Here is a 22,484-nt window from a genome sequence, read left to right as displayed (position 1 = left end):
ACTCTCCAAAGATGTTGAGAATTGCTTTTATGCATAGCATACATTCTTTGATGTCTTTTGAATCACATTCAAGCTGAAGATGCCTTTGAGTGCAGTTTCTAGGAAAGTTTATTTTATCTAGTATAGAGGCTGATTTGAGGGTAGTGGTTAAAAGCTCAGACTGAAGCAGGTTTGTTGGGGTCATGGGTCTTACTCCACCTCTTAGTAGCTTTGTGACTTCAAGCCTGTAATTAATTTCTCAGGGTCTCATTTGCTGTCTGTGAAAATGTGATGCTTCAAATTTTCCTTATTCTTCTGATAGGGATTACATGAGTTAACCTATGTAAAGTACTTGGAATTCTACTTGTCATTTGCTTGTTAACTGTTTTTGCCTGTAGTAAGACTGTTGGACTTTAAATTGTATTTCACAAGATACAGGAAGCAATGAAAGCTTGTTGAAAATTAGAGGCTGTATGACTTTGACTTTGTGATAGAAAAATTGTCACTAATTATAAAAGTCAAAGTTAGTTAAAAGAGGTTTTATACAATGGTTAATCATCTCTTTAGGAGAAAGAAAGTGGGGGAAAATATGGCTTATCTAGGATTAAAATTAAAATTTGTATAAACAGTAATTTAAGAATACTCAGTATGATTTTTATCAGAAATCATGTTGAGAAAGTTTCTTTTACTACAGTTCTGATAATAATTTTAAATTTACTGTTTTTTTATAGTATGGAACTACCCCTCTGGTTTGGGCCGCACGGAAAGGTCATTTGGAGTGTGTAAAACATTTATTGGCCATGGGAGCTGATGTTGATCAAGAAGGAGCTGTAAGCATCTTTTCTGTTTAACCCATGGTTAACATATTTCTATTAGATATGTTTTTAGTTTTAAGGGAGAGAATATTCTTTCTTAGTATATGTCTAGAAAATTTTCCCTATAGTTCGTAAGTGATACTTAGAAAAACAAGCATTTTCTTTCTATTATCTTGACAAATATATTATGTTCTAGGTTGTATGTACTATAAATATATGCTTTTAAGGATCTATTGCTAATACACATAAATTTTGGGAGGCTAAAATATAAAAAACATATTCTAATCTTGCTCTTGATTGAATTAGTATTGAAATACTCTTCAAATTAAGTAGTTTGAAATACTATTAATTGAGGGAAAATAGTTATGTTCTGTTAAAATACCTTTTTTAAAAAATCTAAAATAATATTGTAATTTTTAGGATATATTTAGCTGTGACTTACTTTCTTCCTCCAATAGATTTAAAAAGGTCAGAAAGCAGCAGTCAAAACCTAGAAAGCTTAAAAATTGGTTCAATACATCCTACTGAGTAGCAGTTGTTAATTCCTTATTGAGCACCTGTTATGCATGCAGCCCTGTGCCAAATGTGCTGGGGGTACTGGAGAAGCCTAACAGAGACTTTTCCCTTGACCTTGTGAGATTATAATTAAATAATAATATCATTATTTTAATATCATTTTTAAATATAATTTTAATATCATTTTAATGATATAATTATATCATTTTAATATCAGTTTTAATATCATTAAAATGATATTTATGCACAAGAAATGATTATTTTTTTATTTATTATTTTTTTTTTAAAGATTTTTTATTTATTTATGCATGATAGTCACAGAGAGAGAGAGAGAGAGAGGCAGAGACACAGGCAGAGGGAGAAGCAGGCTCCATGCACCGGGAGCCTGACGTGGGATTCGATCCCGGGTCTCCAGGATCGCGCCCTGGGCCAAAGGCAGGCGCCAAACCGCTGCGCCACCCAGGGATCCCCTACAAGAAATGATTAATACAGAGTATTCTTTGCAAAATTATGTGAGATGGATCATAAAGTATTTGGAGAAAGGATAGTACCAAATCTCTGGCTGCAATAATCTCTGTAACAAAAGTGAACTCTAAATCATACTTGGCTTCTTGACATAATACCAACCAGTTCTTCCTATTTTCCACATTGACAGAACTGCTAATTGCTGATCTTTTTAAGGAGTATATAATATTTTTAGTGCTGTGTGGGAAAACAGGATTCTTAGCCATGAAATTCATACCTTTTACCTTCCTTTTCTTTGGACAATTTATCAAGTGGATAAGTGGCTTATTTCTATGATTTTTGACTCTTTTAAAATTTAATTTTTATTTTTTTTGAAAGATTTTATTTATTCATGAGAGACACAGAGAAAGAGGTAGAGACATAGGCAGAAGGAGAAGCAGGCTCCCTGTGGGGAGCCTGGTTTGGGACTTAATCCTCGGACCCCAGGATCACAACCTGAGCCAAAGGCAGATGCTCAACCACTGAACCATTCAGGTGCCCCTGATTTTTGACTCTTAATAGGATTTTAAAAGGTTATGTTATTTTAATATGTGAGAGAATTATAACTCAGTTTTGGGGGCTGATCTAATATTTCTTTTTTTTCCTTAAAGATTGTATGTATGTATGTATGTATGTATGTATTTATTTATTTATTTATTTATTTATTTATTTATTTATTTATTCATTCATGAGAGACAGAGAGAGAGGGGCAAGACACATAGGCAGAGGGAGAAGCAGGCCCCCTGCAAAGACCCCGATGTGGGACTTGGTCCTGGATCCCAGGATCATGCCCTGAGCTTAAGGCAGACACTCAACCTCTGAGCCACCCAGGCATTCTTGATCTAATATTTCTTTAAGGAAATCGTATGACGTCTCAATATAGATCAGTTTCTTAGGAAGCAGCTTAAATACTTTCGTAAATGAGTCACTTTCTTCTGTTAGGTGATTTATTTTATAAATAAGATATGCAGCTTTTATTTTTGTTAAAGATTTATTTTAAAGCATGCAAGCAGGGGAAGGGGCAGAGGGAAAGAGAGAGAAAGAAATCCTCAAGCAGACTCCCCACTGAGTGTGGAGCCTGATGTGGGGCTCTGTCCCAGGACCCTGAGATTATGACCTGAGCTGAAATCAAGAGTTGGCCACTTAATCATCTGAGCCACCCAGGTGCCCCAGATGTGCAGCTTTTTAAAAAACCACTAAAAATGAGAACAGATTTGAAAATGTGGTTTCTAGATCACTGTGAAAGACAGAAGAATATATTATACTTTATTGTGTTGAAGTACCCTATAGCTATTAATTCATTATTTTACTTCAGTTTTTCCTATATATTTTATTATAAACAATTCTTTGAAGCCTGACTGATCTGTGTGTTTAATTGGGACACCTGGGTGGTTCAGCGGTTGAGCGTTTGCCTTTGGCCCAGGGCATGATCCTGGGATCAGGTCCCACATTGGACTTCCTGCATGGAGTCTGCTTCTCCCTCTGCCTGTGTCACTGCCTCTCTCTCTGCATCTCCCATGAATAAATAAATAAAATCTTTAAAAAAAATAGAATGTGTTTAATTTTGAATCACCCCATCTCATCATATTAGTGAGGGGATCTGTTCATTGTTAGCGAATCCAATTTCAGATTATCATTTGAGGAATTGAATGTTATAACTGTCCTATTGACTCAAGAAAATTAATGTACCTTCAATAACAGAAAATAGACTTTCTAGCCAGTATTTGGTATGTGACTGGTTATTTATGTTGACATTTATTATCAGAAATCACTGTTAATAAATAGACTGCCTTTTTGAAAACATCAGTTTTAGGACTATGGTATAAATCATATGTTTTCTAGATTTAACTGATTTCTTGGGCTTTTGTTTTTTAGAACTCAATGACTGCATTGATTGTAGCAGTAAAAGGAGGCTACACACAGTCAGTAAAAGAAATTTTGAAAAGGAACCCAAATGTAAATTTAACAGATAAGGATGGAAATACAGCTTTGATGATTGCATCAAAGGAGGGACATACAGAGATTGTACAGGATCTCCTCGATGCTGGAACATATGTGAATATACCTGATAGGGTAGGTTACTTGTTTGAGATTTGTCTTCTAGTGGTAACATGATGGAAGATTAACTTCTCACACCTTTCGGGATTCTTCATGTATGCCATACATTTGTTTTAATAAAAGATAAGTTTTATTTCTACCCTTGGAACTAAGAAGTTAAAATATATTCCATCTTTGTGAAGGGTGTTCTTTTTAATCTTTGTCAAATAATATTGTTACTGAAGATGTCACATGTACTATTAGTCTGTAACCATCCTTGATGTCTGTGACTGTGGTGTTCATGGCTGGTGTTACTCACTTTCCCAAGACTTTCAGCTTCACTTAGAATTTTCAAAATTGTACCTCCTCTCAGAACTCTACACTTGTATTTCCACCTGAACTGTCTGCTTGAATGTCTAATGCACTTAAAAGTTACAGCAAAGCAGATGTCTTGTTTGGTTCATCCCAACCCTGTTTTTCCTTCAGTCGTCTTCATCTGGGTCAGTGGCATCACCATTCACTTTGTTGTTATAGCCTCAAGTTCTATGCATTAGAATTGATTTCTCTTCCTCACTTATCACATCTAATTCTTCAGCTGGTCTGGTTGCCTCTACCTCCAGAACACATCCAGTATCTGTCTGCTTCCCTTCATTTCCACGACTACCTCCCTAGTCCCAGTCACCATCTTCCATTGTTATAGCAATAACATCTTAACTGGGTTCCCTTCTGTCTCTAATTTGTTCTCTGTTCTCAGAGTGATCTTTATTTTTTTTTTCAGAGTGATCTTTAAAGCAATAAATCTCATGTGTACTCCTTTATTTAAAGTCACCCTCTTGCATGTAGAATATATGTTACTTTTTTAGTTTATAAACACTACATGACATTGTCCTCACCTAACTCTTTGTCCTCATTTTGCACCACTCTAACCCCTATTTTAATAGGTTGCCACAATACTAACTTTTTTCCTTTCTTGAACACACTGATCTTTTGCTGCTTTGGGACCTCTGTACGAGCTATTCTCTGTTGGGGATACTAATCTTCACGATCAGTACGTGGCTGTCTCCTCATCTGACCTCATCTTAAATATGAGCTCCTCAGAAAGATCTTCTCCAATGACCTAAAGTTGCTGTCCAGTCACTTTCTGTCATATTACTATATTTTAATTTATTTACATGGCATTTGTCTGATTTTTTGTTTATGTTTATTATATACTGTCTGTCTCCTGTAGAAAGTTCTTCTTGAGCTGGGAACTCATCTGTCTTGTTTTCCAGTACCTAGAACAATACATGGCACATAGTAAGCAATGAAATATTTATGACCGTTTATTAACTTACTACTCTGGCACCATATTAATGCTAACATTATCAACTAAAATTGGTTTGCTTTGGGTTTATTTCTGCTTTTAATGTAGTAGTTAATATATTCTAGGGTGCCAAATTCAATCCTTAAGGATTTGCCATCAAGGCCCACTAAGGATTGAGATGAGCCATAGCTCGGGGACTTTCCCAACTCAAATTTCTGCAACTGTTGCGTAGTTTAGAGTTAAAAAGTTCTGCCATTGCCAAAATAGCCATTTTACATTTGAATTAGTAGGAAGATATAATTAATAGTGTTTGTTGCTTGGTGAATATAATTTTAGGGCAAAGCGATATCTCTATGAGATAATGAACTACATTTAATCCTTGTCATGGGGAATGAGTCAGTCTTATGCCTGTTAGCCTGTAATGCCACATTGCTTAGGCTATGGATACTGGTCTGGGAACTACCCTCTCCCTTGATGAAATGTGCTTATAGACCGACTGACGGTTCTAGCCCTACAACTCTCTTTTTCACAATCTGTGGTTTTTGTCACATAACATTATTTCAAAGGTTTTATATTACGTTATTTCTGAATGTTCATTTGGTTTGTTGATAGCTCTCGTGTAATTTTATTTAATTTACATTTATAATGGGAAGTTGGTCACCTTCAAAGAGTATGGCTTATTATTCTGGGTAACTCGACTTTCTAAACTTTTGTTGTGGAATTTCAGAGTCCTCATTTTGAGGTATAACTTGTCTCTTACTCCAGGGCTATTAATGTCCGTTAATAATATTAGTTAACTAAAATTTTTTTCTTACTCTGAGATATTCTTTTTCCAAGAAATTTTCAGAGAAATATCTGATGATTAACTTCAGAAGTGTTTATATTCTTATTATCAGTTTACCTTTTTCTTTTTTTGTCTTTTTAGAGTGGGGATACTGTGTTGATTGGCGCTGTCAGAGGTGGTCATGTGGAAATTGTTCGAGCACTTCTCCAGAAATATGCTGATATAGACATTAGAGGACAGGTGTGTGATTCCCATCCTACTGTCATCTTTGTGCAGAATCACTTGTACATAATGACTGATGACATGGTCATTCTTCTGATTTTCCTCTGGAAATGAGCTAATAGACCCTAATATAATGGATGCTTAATTAAGTTTCACTGCCTTTATTACAGAATTTTTCTATTAATGTCACATTAGATGACTTTGGAGCTTGTTCAAAGCTCATATTTTTTAAATATACCTCTTACTCATACATAAATATATTCAATCCTGAAATGAATAGTTTATGATACTGAGACAGTTGTTGGTACTTCGAATGTATGCAATTTGTTTATTTTCTTTAGTATTTTCCCTCTGTTTTATCTTCTTTGTCCATATGTTATTCTTCCATTCTTGCTCTTTTATCTTTCTTTTCCTTCTTCCCCATTCTGCTTGCCTTTCCTAGGACCCCCAAATAGTGCCTATGGACTTTGCTTAAGGCAGTCATAGCTCACAGAGCTTCAGAGGTTACTAATATTAGGCAAAAGCTCCCCTAAACTTGTGAATTCATCCAATATTTCAAGAGCTTTAGGTAAAAAAAAAAATCTATACTTAATAACCCATTTTGTTGTTGGTGAGTCTACATTTCTGCTTAGTTTTCCTTTGAATTTAGCTTGTATCCAATCTATTTTAAATCAAACCAATAAATATTATGCCAAATGCTATGAGGGACTTAACATGGAACACTTGCCTGTAAGAGACATTATTTTAAGTTAGGGAGGTTTTACTTTGTTTTATGTTTATTTTTGTGTTTTTACTACACATACGAAGTGATGCCTTTTGGTATAAGGTGGCCCAGTAAAAGGTTCCAGTGTAAGAGTCTTGAGGTGGGGAGAGAAGGCATTAAGGAAGGCTTCTGAGAGAAGGTAGAATTTGAGCGAAGTTTGAAAGATAGGCTGGATTTAGATAGATAGACAGAAGATAGGCTGGTATTTCAGGCAAAGATGGTGGAATAATAGGATGAGGAAATTCAAGAGCAGGGGGAAGTGTAAGACTGTACTCTTCAGCTGCGGAGGTGGAGGCAGAAATAGAAAGGGGCAGGGCAGGGAGAGGTCTGAGGGCAAGGCTAGGAATGTTGGGATGCACAATTTTGAGGGGGGATCTTCACTAGAGAAAGTTGGGTGTGGGAAACTTTTTTTTTTTTTTTTAAGATTCTATGTATTTATTCATGAGAGACATAGAGAGGCAGAGGCACAGGCAGAAGGAGAAGCAGGCTCCTTCCAGGGAGCCTGATGCAGGACTCGACCCAGGATCATACCCTGAGCTGAAGGCACAGATGTTCAACCACTGAGCCACTCAGGTGTCCCTGGTATGGGAAACTTAATGTGGCAGAGCAGAAAGTCATTCACTATCTTTTACATTAAAATCATATTTTCACTGAATGATGGTTACTGGCTCACCTATTTAGATTTTACCTAGTTTCTTTTTGTCTCTCAATCCTGTTTTCCTACATTTTAGTCACTTATTCTGTTCTCTGGCTCTCCTTTCAGGGTCTATTGGATCTATTTTTGGTTTTTGAACTAGATGGGATTTTAAAGGATCAGATCAGGATTGGTATATGGGTGCAGGGTGAGTAGGGATTAAGAAAATAAAACATGGTGAAAACCATTCACCTTCTGTTGCTGTAGTATATTCTCATGTATTATCTTTTGAAAAGATGGGGCAAATGGAAAGCCAGGGGTCAGAATATTTGTAGAATATTTGACTTGTCTAAGGATGAGCTCAGGTATTGATGACTTCCATTGCATGGCCCAGAAATCCAACCACATTAACAAAAGCATACTTTACCTTATCAAATATGTGGCGTTGCTGCTTTGTACATAGTAATATTGTTTTCTTAGGCTTATTTCATAAAGAATTTCTCAAGAGTAAATCCAAGATAGAGTAAGGATTAATATTATTTCTTGTTTGTTGGTAAGACCTATCAATGCTTTCTGGCAGAAATGTTAAAAATGATGTTTTATGTTTACAAAAACAGTTGCCAATATTGTATCTTAAATGAAGTGATTATTGTTTTCTGTTATCCAGGACAACAAAACAGCTTTGTATTGGGCTGTAGAGAAAGGAAATGCAACAATGGTGAGAGATATCTTACAGTGCAATCCTGACACTGAGATATGCACAAAGGTATCAAGGACATTTCTGTTCTCTTAGTCATACCCAGTACTGCTTATTTTTTTCAATTGTTTTTTGTTTGATACTAGAATTATACTGATTTTTACTGGTAATAGTCTATATCAAATTGGGGAGTAATTTTGTATCCCTTTTGAAGTTCTTTATTCACAGGAAAATATAGTGTGCAATTTGTTACTTTAATTAAGTACTTTCAGAAAATATAATATCAGCTATTCGTAAGTTGTGGGCAGGTCATTTTTTCATAATTCTTCTATGCTTTTGTTTGGAATGCAGAGCACATTTCCTTTTAAAAGACCAATGTGAATGGTTCTTAGCTCCCCAAACCAGTCACTTTTGTCTGTTTTTCTCAAATCATGTGAAAATTATAAAACTGTATAAGACGTTAGGATTGTATTTGGCCTTAATGTGTTACCGTTTTTCATGGGGAAAATCTATTTGAATGAATGTATTTGGATTGAAGTGGCAGGAATTCTTAATGAGTAAACAAACTTGTGGAGTTACCCAGAAGATATTACTATTTTATCTGCTAGAGATTGAGACTAGCATCTTTTTATACTATGGTAACTTCAGTATCCTAGGACAGAAAGTTTCCTGGGATGCCTTTTGGTTTGTGGGTGACACTTTGATAATAATTTTTGTTTTTGAACCTACGTGTCAGCTGCTGTGACCATGTGCGGGTTCTGACCAGGTTTCTGTCTTTCCTAATTCAGTGCTGAACTATGGTCTCTTCCATTATCCCCTAACTTGATTTTGAAAGCAATCATGAACTTTTTTGAAGTTTTCCAGAGGCATGCTTATTGTACCAAATTATTTCCCCTATTTCACACCCATTGTCAGGTATACAGAGAACTGAAGTGATGCTGGTACAGATTTCTGAAAAATCTTGGCACTGGCTTGCCTGGACATTGACTTGCCAAGCTGTGGGTTGGTTGGTGGGGAGTTGGTGTGAATGGGGAGTAATTTCTGGAGGGGCTGCCCCTCGTGTTAGTGGTAGAACATGGGGAATGGTCATATCAGTGAGGGGCAAGAGACTGTTGCCAGATATGGCTAATAAGTAGCTAGGCATATCCCATTCTTGGCTGAGTGATATAAAATTATTTTGATACAAATGATTGGTTGTGAAGGGAAAAGCATTTTTGCCATTAGTTTTTGTAGCTATGTTTTCTTGAGAACATTTCCAATATAGACTGTACTAGAGTTGAATATTTGAATTCTTACATATGCGTTTATGTGACTTTAAACATTTAGGAGTAAAGCTATTAATCTGGCAAACCTTCTTATCTGTGCCTACAGGATGGTGAAACACCACTTATAAAGGCTACCAAGATGAGAAATATTGAAGTAGTAGAGCTGCTGCTAGATAAAGGAGCTAAAGTGTCTGCTGTAGATAAGGTAAAACATCTGTGCAGAGAGAAGACTCTTTGGAAGGCTCTTGGTAGACTGACCTATATATTTGCTGGACTTAAGGGGGTCTGGTTTTATTTTTTGGAGGGAGAGTTTACTTGCGGGGCTGTGTGTGTGGCATTTTGGTGCTATGATATCTTCTTGGCTGTTCTGATAGCTGATTCTGTTCTGATTATAGAGGCTGTGTTAGATTTCCCTTCTGTTGCTCATACCAGTTATGGGGAGCTGCCATTGATCACCATTTAAAGAGGATGTCATCAGATGTACGCTTGTTGCAAACAAGGGGAAAGAACCCAAGGGGCTGGAAAAGACAGATTCAGAGCAGACTAGTGTTAATGTCCACTAACAGCAGATACAGTGTTCTGTTGTGTCCTCACCATGATCCTTCTAGAGAAATGTTCGTATTTTTCGTGGTAAATTTAACTCTGAATTGCTTAATACTTCATACAGAATTGATTCCTAGTTTGATTTTGTTTTCATTTTAAATGGAATTCTTTCTTTACTTCCATTGATTTCCTCCCATAAAAGGAGTGAATTGATTTATATATGAAATAAGAAATATAAATGTTTCCATTTAAACGTATGGTATGATTTGGGCTCTCCTAATCCGTAATAAAGTTTATCTTTTTATTATTTATGAGGCAATTACACAAAAAACACAGAATCAATATGTATTTGCTTTTTATTTTAGCAAGAAACAACATTAAGAAAACAAAACCAAAATCTTCCCACCTATTATCACCATGTTTATATAATTTCTTATTAAAAAAAGGAAACTTTGATATTGAAAACTAGGAATGGCATAAATTTAAGAGATTTTTCAGTTGAATACATTTAGCTTTATAGAAAAGTTTCCGTATTTCCTGGCAAGAAAGATGAAAACTGAGGTCAGAACTTTATTTTTCTTAAGGCACATGTCACATTCTCATTTGTTTTATAATTGCCTGTTTATCTAATTTCTTCCTGTTATATTGTAAGATGTTAAGGTCAGGGACTGTTTTGTCTTCCATCTTTATATCCTCTAGGGTGCCCAGCACAGTGCCTTACATAGAGTCAGCTCAGTACATAGTTATTGTGTAATGTATTTAGAATGCGGAAAGAGAACCTAGAAAAGGAAGAAGTATGCCCAAAGCAGAAGAGGAAAGTCAAAATTGAGATAAGGTTGTGCCATCAAAGCTATACGGAGAATACTGCAGGTCATTTTCATTTAGTGTTCTAGAGAGATCAGGGTCGATGAGCACTGAGAACTTAATATGTTAACTTTTTGGGTCATTGTCTTCAAGAGAAGTGTTTGTAAAGTAAAAAGTGGGAGAACACAGTGCAGACCTAAGGTCTTTTTTTTTTTTTTTTGCCTGTTTGTACATGTTTTCATTAGTATTGGATATGATTGCTAATGTGATTGGGGATTCTAATAAGGGAAGAAGGTAGCTTAATGTAGGAAGAATTGACAGATGAGGAAAGAAGAGGTTGTACTGGCAAAAGATGGATAGATGTGATATGAAGGACACTAAGGGAGAGAAGTATAGAATGAAGTTTAAGGGTTGGTTGGCAAAGGGCATGGGGTAGATGAGATTATTCCTGTTAGATGGGATATTAATGTGGATTATGAAGCTTTCTAGACAAACGCAGAGGAAAATTGTACAGTAGAATTTAAATTAGTTGAGAAAAATGGAGGACATTGTGAACAATAAATATTTGGATGATGGATAGAGGTAGGTCCATGGCCTGGCAGGTGCTGTAAGGAGAAAGCCTGTTGCTTCTCCTTCCAGGGAGTTGAGGGGAGGGGAGAAGAATGACCTTCATTCTAGAGGGCTGTGGGAGAAATAATACCCAAGAAAAGCTAGGAAAGGACCTTGAAAAAAAAAATTACAGTGAAGAAAGAGATAAAAATTCAGATTTTATTCATCCTATATGAATAATATGAAAAGTTTAGATGTTTCATTATTTTACAGAAGATGAAAATTGTTACTTTGTAAATACTATATGTAAAGTATATGAAAGTTCAAATTTCCTATTTTCCAGAAAGGAGACACTCCTTTGCATATTGCTATTCGTGGGAGGAGTCGGAAACTGGCAGAACTTCTTCTAAGAAATCCCAAAGATGGAAGATTACTTTATAGGCCCAACAAAGCAGGCGAGACTCCTTACAACATTGACTGTAGCCATCAAAAAAGTATTTTAACTCAAATATTTGGAGCCAGTAAGTATTGGGTTTTATTCCTGACTGCTTTTAAAAGATAAGTGTTACATGAAAAATTAAGAGACCAATTGCAGTTTTGCACTTATCACTTAACTGGAGATTATGGAAGTTGAGAAAGTTATTACTTTGCTGTGGAAAAATACTCCTTCCTGTCTAGAACTCTTCTGCATTGTCCTGTAGCAATTATGTGAAGTACATTCAGAATTATCCATCAACTTTAAAGACCTCTAAAAATCTAGTCTGCTTTTCTAAAAATCTTTTCCCTCTTATTCTCTTCTTATTTTGCTTTTATCAAAACATGCTCCATTTTCTCTGTGGCCTGAGTCCTCTGAGAACTCAGTTCTCCATATTTGCTTGTTATGCCTGCCACAGGTCTGCCCTCTGTCCATGGAGGTTTCTTGTCCAAATCTTCTCTCTCCAAGGCTCCTGTCAGTTGTTCCCTTCTCGGTGAATTTTAACTGATCTGCCTAAACTGGACAGAATTTTTGCCTTGTTTGAATACTTAAGCAAGCACTTGTGTTTATATTTCTTTTTTTAATACTTGTTATACATGGCCTTTTATTTCTTTTAGAATTTTCTCCCTTCAGATTCCAAGTTCTTCACGACAGGGACTATTTCTTCTTTATGTCCTCTGTAACATCTAGCATAATTCTTTGAATATTGTACTCAAATAGTTTTTGTTTGAGAAGAATGTATATGAGTATGTAATCATATGTGGTGTTTTGAAATATGGAACACCTTTTTACTCAAATTAAAAAAGAGATAGGTAGAATGCCACAAACTCTCAGTTGAGTTTCTTACTTACAGATTGTTTTTAAGTATGCTTCTATTTTATTATGAGTTCTTATAGTTTAAAATAATTTTTCTGATTGTGATTATACTATACACTCTTACATTTCAAAACTGAAGACACAAATATAGTAGAAAGTGCAAATTTCCCATTGTCTCCTATCTCTTAATTCATAGCTGTTTGAATGACCCTGTAGGATTTTCTGTACATTTCTAAAAATGTTTTTAAATTAATTAATAATTAATTTGTTAAAATTTTAACAATTAATAGGGTAATCCCATATTATAATTTTTCTTTTCTTTTTAAGATTTTATTTGTTTATTTGGCAGAGAGAACAAACAGGGGGAGCAAGCAGAGAGAGGGAGAGGGAGAAGCAGATTCCCTTCAGGGCAGGGAGCTCAATGTGGGGCTTGACCTCAGGACCCAAGGATCACAACGCAAGCCAAAGGCTGACACCCAACCCACTGAGCCACCCAGGCGCCCCCGCCCCCCCATATTATAAAAGTTTTTAATAGCGAACTATGTTTAAAAGCTAGTGGTACAGTAAACATCTTTGTAATTGTATTCATTAACTATTGCTTTTAGGATTATTTCTTAGAATAAATGCCCAGAAGTAGAATAGGCAAGTCAGAGATGCTCACAGTTTTGGGAGACTTTCTATACAACTATAACAATTTCTTCTGTCTTGGACCATGTACTATAGTGTAGCTCCCCTAACCTTGTGAATACTAGAGAGCTCTAGCCTCCTTAATCTTTGCTAATCAGATCAATACGAGAAAAAAAAATCTCATGTAATTTGCATTATGAAGTTACTAGATTGTAGTCTTTTCATATGTTCACAGGATATTTTTATTTTTGCCATTTTCCTGTTTGTATCCTTTGCCTATTTTCTCTTGAGTTTTTGGTATTTTTTTAAAAAATTGATTTTAAGTGTCTATATGTTATGGATGTAGGTCCTGGGTCCATCCTATATATTGCACCTCCCTCCCAGCTGCTGCTTTGTTTATGGTGATGGGTTTTTTATTCCCCATCTAAAAGTTAGGCAGTTTTGCAGTTTATTTGTTGGTCCTTTCCTGTAGTTCTGGCTTTAATATTATATTGAGAAAGAAAGGCCTTTCTATCTGAGATTAAAAAATTTTTTCCCTTATATTTTCTTCTAGGATTTTTATGATTTTCTACATTATTTTTTTAATGTTTCTGAAACTTTTTTTTTAAGGTATAAGATATACATCTTAGAGAGTTTTCATTTCATTTTTTTTTTAGATGAGTGGTTTGCTCCTCCCAGAATCACTTACTAATTCCTCCCTTGCCCACTGGTTTGAAATGCCACTTATGCTAATATCTTGTGCTGGTTGTATGATGTTTTAATTATTGTTATTTTATAGTATATTTTGGTTTTCCTCCAAAGACAACTAGTCTTTCTCTGGTAATCTTTTAAAATTTTTTCTTAGCTATTCTTATGTGTTCTTCTGCTTTTCAGTTTTTCAAAAATTCCCATGGATTTTGATTGGAGTTGTCTTAAAGTGTAATTTAATTTGTTGAGAATTGCTTTCTTGAAGTCATTGAACCTTTCTGCCTGGAGCCATATAATGTCTCTTTTTCTTTGATTACTGTATTTAATTTTCAGTAACATTTAATAGCTTTCTTTATATAGGTATTACACATTAAATTTATTCCTATGTACTAGTTTGTATATTATTTATATTTTATTGATTCTACAATGTACATTATTTCACATTTTAACATCTCTGAAATTGGAACGTGTCTTTTAATTGATGGGTAAGAGAGCATTGTGTCACAATTTGGCAACATATTTTTTTCTTTCTTAGTTATACATAATAGTGTTTCTTACAATAAGTAGGTATCTTAAGTTCAGTGAAATATGGTGTTCAAGAATCTTTTAATCTATTTTTACACAGTTCTAACCATTTAACATAAGGGTTTTTTTCTAGTTAAATAAACAATTGATAATTGAGAATTGATGTTCTTTCTAGTGGTAATGTCTCTTTTTAATGTAAGGATATGGTGTTTATAATTACAGGACACTTGTCTCCCACTGAAACAGACGGTGACATGCTTGGTTATGATTTGTATAGCAGTGCCCTGGCAGACATTCTCAGCGAGCCTACCATGCAGCCACCCATTTGTGTGGGGCTGTATGCACAGTGGGGAAGTGGGAAATCCTTCTTACTCAAGAAACTAGAAGGTAAAGGGCATGTGTGTAAAAAGTCTGTATGAATAACGAGGCTCCTCTGGTGTTTTTTTTTTTCTGAAGTAATGCAAAATTGATTTTCATGTATGGGTGTATGTGTTGCACGGTTTACTAACTGAATGTGTTACTCTTTCCACAATCATTTGAGTTCTCTTCCTAAAACAAAGATTCAGTTGTATTGTAACATTACTAAGACACCTTGGTAGCAGATGGGCTCCACACCCAACATAGACTTGAACCCAAGATCAAGAGTTACACGTGTTGCACTAATTGAGCCAGCCAGGTGCTCCTGTATATGCTGTTTATAATCGTCATATCCAGAGCCCTTCCCAAACTTGTCACTTTGCGTGGCATACCTACCAGCACTGCCTCACGTGTATGCCTTGTGCTGCACTCCCAGAGGGCTGTTGGTTCTTGCAGGAACACACTAGATACTTTTCCTGGGTTGCTACCTTTGTTAGGAACTTTCTAGATGGCTCCTCCCACCACCCTTTTGATTGGCAAAATCTTACTCCTTCAAGGATAGGTTTCTTCAATGATAGGTATTGCCTGTAAAATTTTTATCAAGTTTTGTAGAAAGGATGACTTGTTCAGGGCTCGTTTGGGCTCCTCACACAACATAGCTTTAAGAGCAGTGATTCTCAAATGTGATTGCAGGAAAAAGAGGTGAGGAGGGGTGCCAAAGAGGAAGGGTGGTGGTCTGTAGTATGAAGACATAGAGCAAAGTAATGTTTTCCCATTTTGTATGTGGAAAAATACCTTGTTGCTTATATAATATAAACCATACACACAAAAAAATCTTGACAAATGGGAATATATGAAAAAGGATTTGTGCATCCTCAGTATGAAGCAAGAAAGTGGGTGAAACAAGGGTGGGTATACCCCTAGGGAATGAGGTTTGGATGTTTCTCTAAAGAGAACATTGGCTGACATGGTTAAGTAGCAACATTCTATTTAGGGACTTAGTGCCCAATAAATGTTTATATTGAAAATTTTTAATTGAGTTAGAAGTTGTATTTCTTAAAAACTTGAGAGAAAAAACCAAAACTACACCTGAAACTAGTATTACAGTACATTAACTAACTGGAATTTAAATAAACACTTGGAGGGCAGGGAAAAGAAGTTGTATTTTTTAAAATAAGATTAAAGTTTTCCTGTTTCTCTTTCAGATGAAATGAAGACTTTTGCAGGACAACAGATTGAACCTCTTTTTCAGTTTTCCTGGCTTATAGTATTTCTGACCTTGCTACTTTGTGGAGGGCTTGGTTTGTTGTTTGCTTTTACAGTGGACCTGAATCTTGGAATAGCAGTATCATTGAGCTTCTTGGCTCTCTTATATATATTTTTTAGTAAGTTTTTGCTTTTTATTTTTTCAAAAAGTAGAGACAATGTTAAGATTCTTTGTTTTATTTAAAATATTATCTTAAAATTTTATATTTAGATATTTGTAAAATATAAAACATCTGTATCTCTCCTGAGGTTTTTTTTTCTTAAGTAATTAGTGATTTTCATAATTAATTAAGATTTTTCATATCTTTTTGCTATTTTATAAGTTGGCCTAAAGAGACATTGTCTACAATCTGGTTGTAGTAGCTTTAAACACTGATGTATTGCTCCTTAATACTGAAGGAGAACTCTATAATTTATTATACTGACTTTTTTATATGTTAATGATTTATTATTTTTAAGTCTTTTTAAAAAATAAGTCTTTAGAGCCATCAATGGCATTCTCTTGGGCATTTTGATCATTCCTATCATCTTTATTTCATCTAAAAGCAAAGTAAAAAAATCCATTACAGTCCTGTTCTTAGGGGATAGCATTAGTCGTAGCAAAGGAAATAGATTCACTATCGGAGGAACTGGTCAAACTTCCATAGGTGCAAAAAAGTGATGGAACCCCAAATCATTTATATTTGAGTCTGAACTAAGCGATATGCTTCTGTTTAAGGCTTTATCTTTCTTTTTTTTTATAATTTTATTTATTTATTCATAGACAGAGAGAGAGGCAGAGACACAGGCAGAGGGAGAAGCAGGCTCCATGCAGGGAGTCCGATGTGGGACTCGATCCTGGGTCTCCAGGATCACACCCCAGGCTGCAGGCAGCGCCAAACCGCTGCGCCACCAGGGCTGCCCAGGCTTTATCTTTCTGATTATGTTTCTTACATTATATTTTAGTTAGTTTACTTTCTGTTTTCCATATACCTTTTCTGTGTTGGTTAATTAGTTGAGTTCTTTGAGAAGTAGTTAGGGACCAGGGAAAGTCATGTAAACCTATCTTTCCTTACTTGATATTTGACAATGTGAGAAAAGAGGCTACTTGAGTAATGATTTCTTTGAGTAATTTTTTTAAACTGTGCATTTCAGTTGTCATTTACTTTGGTGGACGAAGGGAAGGAGAGAGTTGGAATTGGGCCTGGGTCCTCAGCACTAGATTGGCAAGACATATTGGATATTTGGAACTTCTCCTCAAATTGATGTTTGTGAATCCACCTGAACTGCCAGAGCAAACCACTAAAGCTTTACCTGTGAGGTGAGTTGGTCCCTTATGACAGAAGTAGTTTTTAATAAGGTGAAGCAAAAATAAACTTATAAGGTATCATTTCTCAGTATACGTTCCAAAAAAACATTGATTTCTGGAACTTTATATATGAGAACTAAAACAATGTGTCCTGGTAAAATAGGTTTGAGAAACACTTCATATTGTATCTTCTTCCTCTTGTACATAAAAAGATCAGAGACACCTGTGGTTAACTTTGATTTACCAAATTTGATCTGAGCATAAACTTCCTGCTCCTCCCCCTGCCCCACTCATGACATCTTTTCTATCCTATGGGAACACTTTGAAGAGAGCACAGGACCTAGGATGCAGTCCTGGCATCCCCTTGCATTAGTGTGTAACCTTGGCAAATGAGCATGCTCTCTGAGCCACTCTTTCCTCGCTTGTGGAAATAAATTGACTTGCCTCTCTAAAATTGGTATTAATGTCATATAGGAAATGTAGGAGAAAACAGTTCAGAAAAGGTGAAAAACATGTATGTCAAGAAAAAAGGAAAGGTAGAGGGCTCCAGAGGAATGTCAAGTGAAAAACCAAAAAAGGTAGAGAATTGAAAGCAAAAGGAATTCAATAGAAATGAGCAGAATAGTTAAATGTGTGCTAAATGATTAAGAATCATAAAATTATAAGATGTGTAACTTAAAATGAAAATAAATAGGCTAAACCAGATGAAACAGCAAAACTATGAATATAAGAGATTAAGATAAAAACTTGTGTAATTAGCATATGTGATTAAGCATTAGGAGAAGGATTTACAAATGAAAAGGTTAGAAAACATAGAGAGTAGAATAAAATAATTGGAAATATTTTTACAGAAAATATATTTTAAATTAATAAGATGGTATTTTAAAAAACAATTAAAATAATATAAGCCAAAGCCAAGATCACACAAGAGAGTATTGTGTGATCCTAGGTTGTATTTTGAAAGCAGCTCTTATCTTTTGGATTGAGATGAGCATTTAGTTTAGGGATTGAAGGGGAGAAAGGAGCAAATGCAGAAATCCTATCCACTCAGAAGATCAGCATACAAATTATTCAGTTAGCTCAAAGAACAACAGTGAAAATCTTTGACACCTCATTTTTAAATCCTTGGTAAATGTATGTGTAAGCTATAAATCAAACATTCTAAAAACTTGAGTTTTGCAGTGGCCTTAAATTCTTTTTTTTTTTTTTTTTTTAAGATTTTATTTATTTATTCATAGAGATGCAGAGAGAGAGGCAGAGACACAGGCAGAGGGAGAAGCAGGCTCCATGCAGAGAGCCTGACGTGGAATTCGGTCCTGGGACTCCAGGATCATGCCCTGGGCTGCAGGCTGCGCTAAACCACTGCACCACGGGGGCTGCCCGTGGCCTTAAATTCTTAATGACTGGAATAGTCTGTCAGCATTCTGGTCTCTCTGTCGCTGCCTCACACACATTCTCTGTGCGCCCCATTCAGGCTCTGCACCTGTGGCTGTGCTGGGGTCCCAGGCCCTGTGCTGGGGGTTCTGAGGCCTGGCCTGAGCTCTGCTGCCACTTGTTACCCCGCTATCCTTAGAATTAATTAACTTCATGCAGCTCTGCTGCCTTTCTTTTGGTTATTGCCTTTTTCTAAGACAAATATGTACAATGTTAGAAGTAAAAGGAACCCAATGACAAGTTCTTTTCCCTCCTTGGAACTGTAACAACAATGTTTTAAAAGAGACATTAAGAAAATGTAGGGTAGGTGATACAGAGATGACAGTATGTGGAAATTCTTTCTTTAGATAGCTGAGTAATGTTTCATTCCCCTTTCCCCCTAGGTTTTTGTTTACAGATTACAACAGGCTGTCCAGTGTTGGTGGAGAAACATCGATGGCTGAAATGATTGCGACTCTCTCGGATGCTTGTGAGAGAGAATTTGGCTTTTTGGCAACCAGGCTCTTTCGTGTATTTAAGACTGAAGATACTCAAGGTAGGACTTCCTTCCTCCTCCTTCTTTGTTTGTGCATGTAGGGGATGAGGATGGGATGAATGTTAAGTGCATTTCTGTGAAAACACAAATCAAACATCAGAAATTCATATGCTATGACTGTCATGGTTAGGATCTTCTAGATACTTGGGCTGTAAGTAATTGGTAAAACCATTTGTTGTCTTACAGGCAAAAAGAAATGGAAAAAAACGTGTTGCCTACCATCTTTTGTCATCTTCCTTTTTATCTTTGGCTGCATTATTGCGGGAATTACCCTCCTGGCTATCTTTAGAGTTGACCCAAAACATCTGACAGTGAATGCTGTCCTCATATCAATTGCGTCAATAGTGGGATTAGCCTTTGTGCTGAACTGTCGTACGTGGTGGCAGGTACTAGACTCTCTCTTGAATTCTCAAAGGAAACGCCTCCATAATGCTGCTTCCAAACTGCACAAACTGAAAAGTGAAGGATTCATGAAGGTAAGTACTCATTGACCATTAGAAAGTAATTGTAATATGAGTATGCTACCATGACCCTGATATGGGACATTAGGGTGTGGACTCTCAAAATGTTGCAGTGTTTTTTAGTTTTATTCCAGATTTGCCCTGTGGAAATGTACATGTGAAGTGGGAAAAATTAAAAACAGGTTTTTATCAAATAGACTTTTATAAGGTACTCCTAGCAGTTAGCAGATCGCTCCACAGGTCACTACCTACCTAATAGTAATGGGTTTCCTGCCTAATGATACGGGCTCCTCTAGAAACTGATAGAGGAAGCAGATTAAACCACCAAAACATGTAAAATAGGACCATACTTTAGAATCAAAAGGGACTTCATTACAATATCTGGGGCCCCTTTCTTTGATCAAGGTCACATGCTATCAGGAACCAACTGTAGTGTGGTGTTTAGATCATTTGAATTTGCATTCAATTCCTAGTCTTTTGCCTTTCAGAGCATTTGATCTTGGCAAATAAGTCAGTTAGCCCAGTTTGTCCTTTTAAAATGGATATGTAGCTACCTTATTTTAAGGGTAAAATGCTCTGATTTATATAAAGTCACTTTATAAATTGTGAAGCACTCAACTGCAGTTTTAAGTGGAACCACAACTGGCAGTGAGACTTAGGATTTCTTTTCTATCTATTAGATGAGTTTCTGTCAGGCTTTTAAAGAAATGTGCTTAAATTTCATATACCTTCAGTGCTTCTGTCCTTTTTTTTGTGTAGGTTCTTAAGTGTGAAGTGGAATTGATGGCCAGGATGGCAAAAACCATTGACAGCTTCACTCAGAATCAGACAAGGCTGGTGGTTATCATTGATGGATTAGATGCCTGCGAGCAGGACAAAGTACTACAGATGTTGGACACTGTAGGTCTTAACCCTGTTGAAACTTATATTGTCCCATGTGGCAGCTGAGAGGAATGACTTCATGAATTTCTCGAATGGAAGTTGAATAGTACTTTTCCTTTTGTAAAACCAACCTTTTTTTTTTTTTTTTTTTTAGTGCAGAAGCATAGCAAGAGTAAATGTCTCCTCACAGACAGATTCAAACAATTTTAGCTCAATGGCTATGAGAAAATGAGAGAGTAGCTCTGAAGACCATAGTGTGACTCCAGCTCTCCTTTGCACGTAGTTGTGGTTAGAGTCAGAGGCAACAGTAGGGAACTTGCAAAATCTGTAGTTTTTGTTAAAGTAGGGATACGTCAGTGGCTCTCTGTAAGGTATGTTACAGCAATAGTGTGTAGCTGTGGGTAGAGACCAGTCTGTCCAGCACCTCATGTAGGTTCACAAATATTTCTGTGTATCGATCTTTCCTTTTATGTAGACCATAAATATCTAAAATAGGATAGACCTAATTGTTTTCTTTGGAGGTTTTATCACTGTCAGTTGGTGAAAAATTATCAGATGGTGAAAAACCAGATTGAAGCTTTAATGAAATTTGTTTTCATGTGAAATAATATTTTGAAAAAAAAAAAGTTTTGAAAAAATATAGTCACCAAAGGGTAATACAGATTTGGAAGAGACTTATTGTTACTTTGGATATTTTTAAATTTATATCATAAACACACATTTTTTCTACCACAGGTCCGAGTTCTGTTTTCAAAAGGCCCATTCATTGCCATTTTTGCAAGTGATCCACATATTATTATAAAGGCAATTAACCAGAACCTCAACAGCGTGCTTCGTGACTCAAATATAAATGGACATGACTATATGCGCAATATAGTTCATTTACCTGTTTTCCTTAATAGTCGTGGACTAAGCAATGCAAGAAAATTTCTTGTGACTTCAACAACAAATGGGGACATTCCCTGCACAGATACAACAGGTAAAGATCCAGTCCTCAGCTGCTTCAGGTTTGAAGTAGTCTGTGTATTTTATGGTGGCTTCCCTTTTACCTTGAAAAATACTATTGGTGTTTCTCTTAAATATCGTGTACAACGAAAAAAAATCATATACATCGGAATTTTAATACAAATGGTGCTCTCTCTACAAATTCTTTAAGGGATACAGGAAGATGCTGACAGAAGAGTTTCACAGAACAGCCTTGGAGAGATGACTAAGCTTGGTAGCAAGACAGCCCTTAATAGACGGGTAAGATGCCACCTTGTCTTGAGCCACGTGTTTGTATTGCTGTTGTTTGAATAAAGTAAAGGTGATGCTACTGTAAATATTGAATTAAGTTCATCAAATAAATTTTATTATTGAATTTCCTTTTGGTTTCAGGTGGCTTTTTAGGAAATTTGTGAGCCTAGAGCTTGTAGGAGCTGAGGATTGTGTGGTAGTGCCCATCCTGTCCTAACCTGTTCCCAGGTACCTGTCCTCAGACCAGCTGAATGAGAATCTCTGGGACTGAGATTTTAAAGCTCTCCAGATGATACCATCCAGGGTTGAGAACCCCTGTATTCATTCTAGGCCAGGTTGTACCCGTTCTGGATGCCTGTTGCCACCAGAGCTGTATAGGACAACAAGGCTTGTAAGAGAAGAGCTTCATGCTCTTCCTACTGGCCTTCCTCCTGCCCTGATGACTGTGAGGTGTGGCCTTTTCTTTTACACATAGTGATG

General features: G+C 36.1%; 1 protein-coding gene across 19 annotated transcripts in view; it reads left to right on the top strand.

Annotated features, from left to right (window-relative positions):
* The window catches only part of KIDINS220 (kinase D interacting substrate 220), a 104,117-nt gene that overhangs the window by 20,477 nt on the left and 61,156 nt on the right, over positions 1–22,484 (top strand). For all 19 annotated transcript variants that reach the window (XM_038560720.1, XM_038560719.1, XM_038560723.1 and 16 more), the window contains 14 exons: positions 711–809; positions 3,690–3,887; positions 6,080–6,178; positions 8,225–8,323; positions 9,626–9,724; positions 11,759–11,936; positions 14,768–14,932; positions 16,108–16,287; positions 17,303–17,468; positions 19,274–19,425; positions 19,612–19,901; positions 20,646–20,786; positions 21,504–21,747; positions 21,925–22,013. In XM_038560720.1, the coding sequence (XP_038416648.1) occupies positions 711–809; positions 3,690–3,887; positions 6,080–6,178; positions 8,225–8,323; positions 9,626–9,724; positions 11,759–11,936; positions 14,768–14,932; positions 16,108–16,287; positions 17,303–17,468; positions 19,274–19,425; positions 19,612–19,901; positions 20,646–20,786; positions 21,504–21,747; positions 21,925–22,013 (2,199 nt within the window). The remainder of the gene's footprint in view (positions 1–710; positions 810–3,689; positions 3,888–6,079; positions 6,179–8,224; positions 8,324–9,625; positions 9,725–11,758; positions 11,937–14,767; positions 14,933–16,107; positions 16,288–17,302; positions 17,469–19,273; positions 19,426–19,611; positions 19,902–20,645; positions 20,787–21,503; positions 21,748–21,924; positions 22,014–22,484) is intronic.

This window comes from Canis lupus, chromosome 17 (genome assembly GCF_011100685.1).
Source record: "Canis lupus familiaris isolate Mischka breed German Shepherd chromosome 17, alternate assembly UU_Cfam_GSD_1.0, whole genome shotgun sequence".
NCBI lineage: Eukaryota > Metazoa > Chordata > Mammalia > Carnivora > Canidae > Canis > Canis lupus.
The sequence above is the reverse complement of the archived record's forward strand: the minus strand, read 5'-3'. Positions and strand labels throughout refer to the sequence as shown.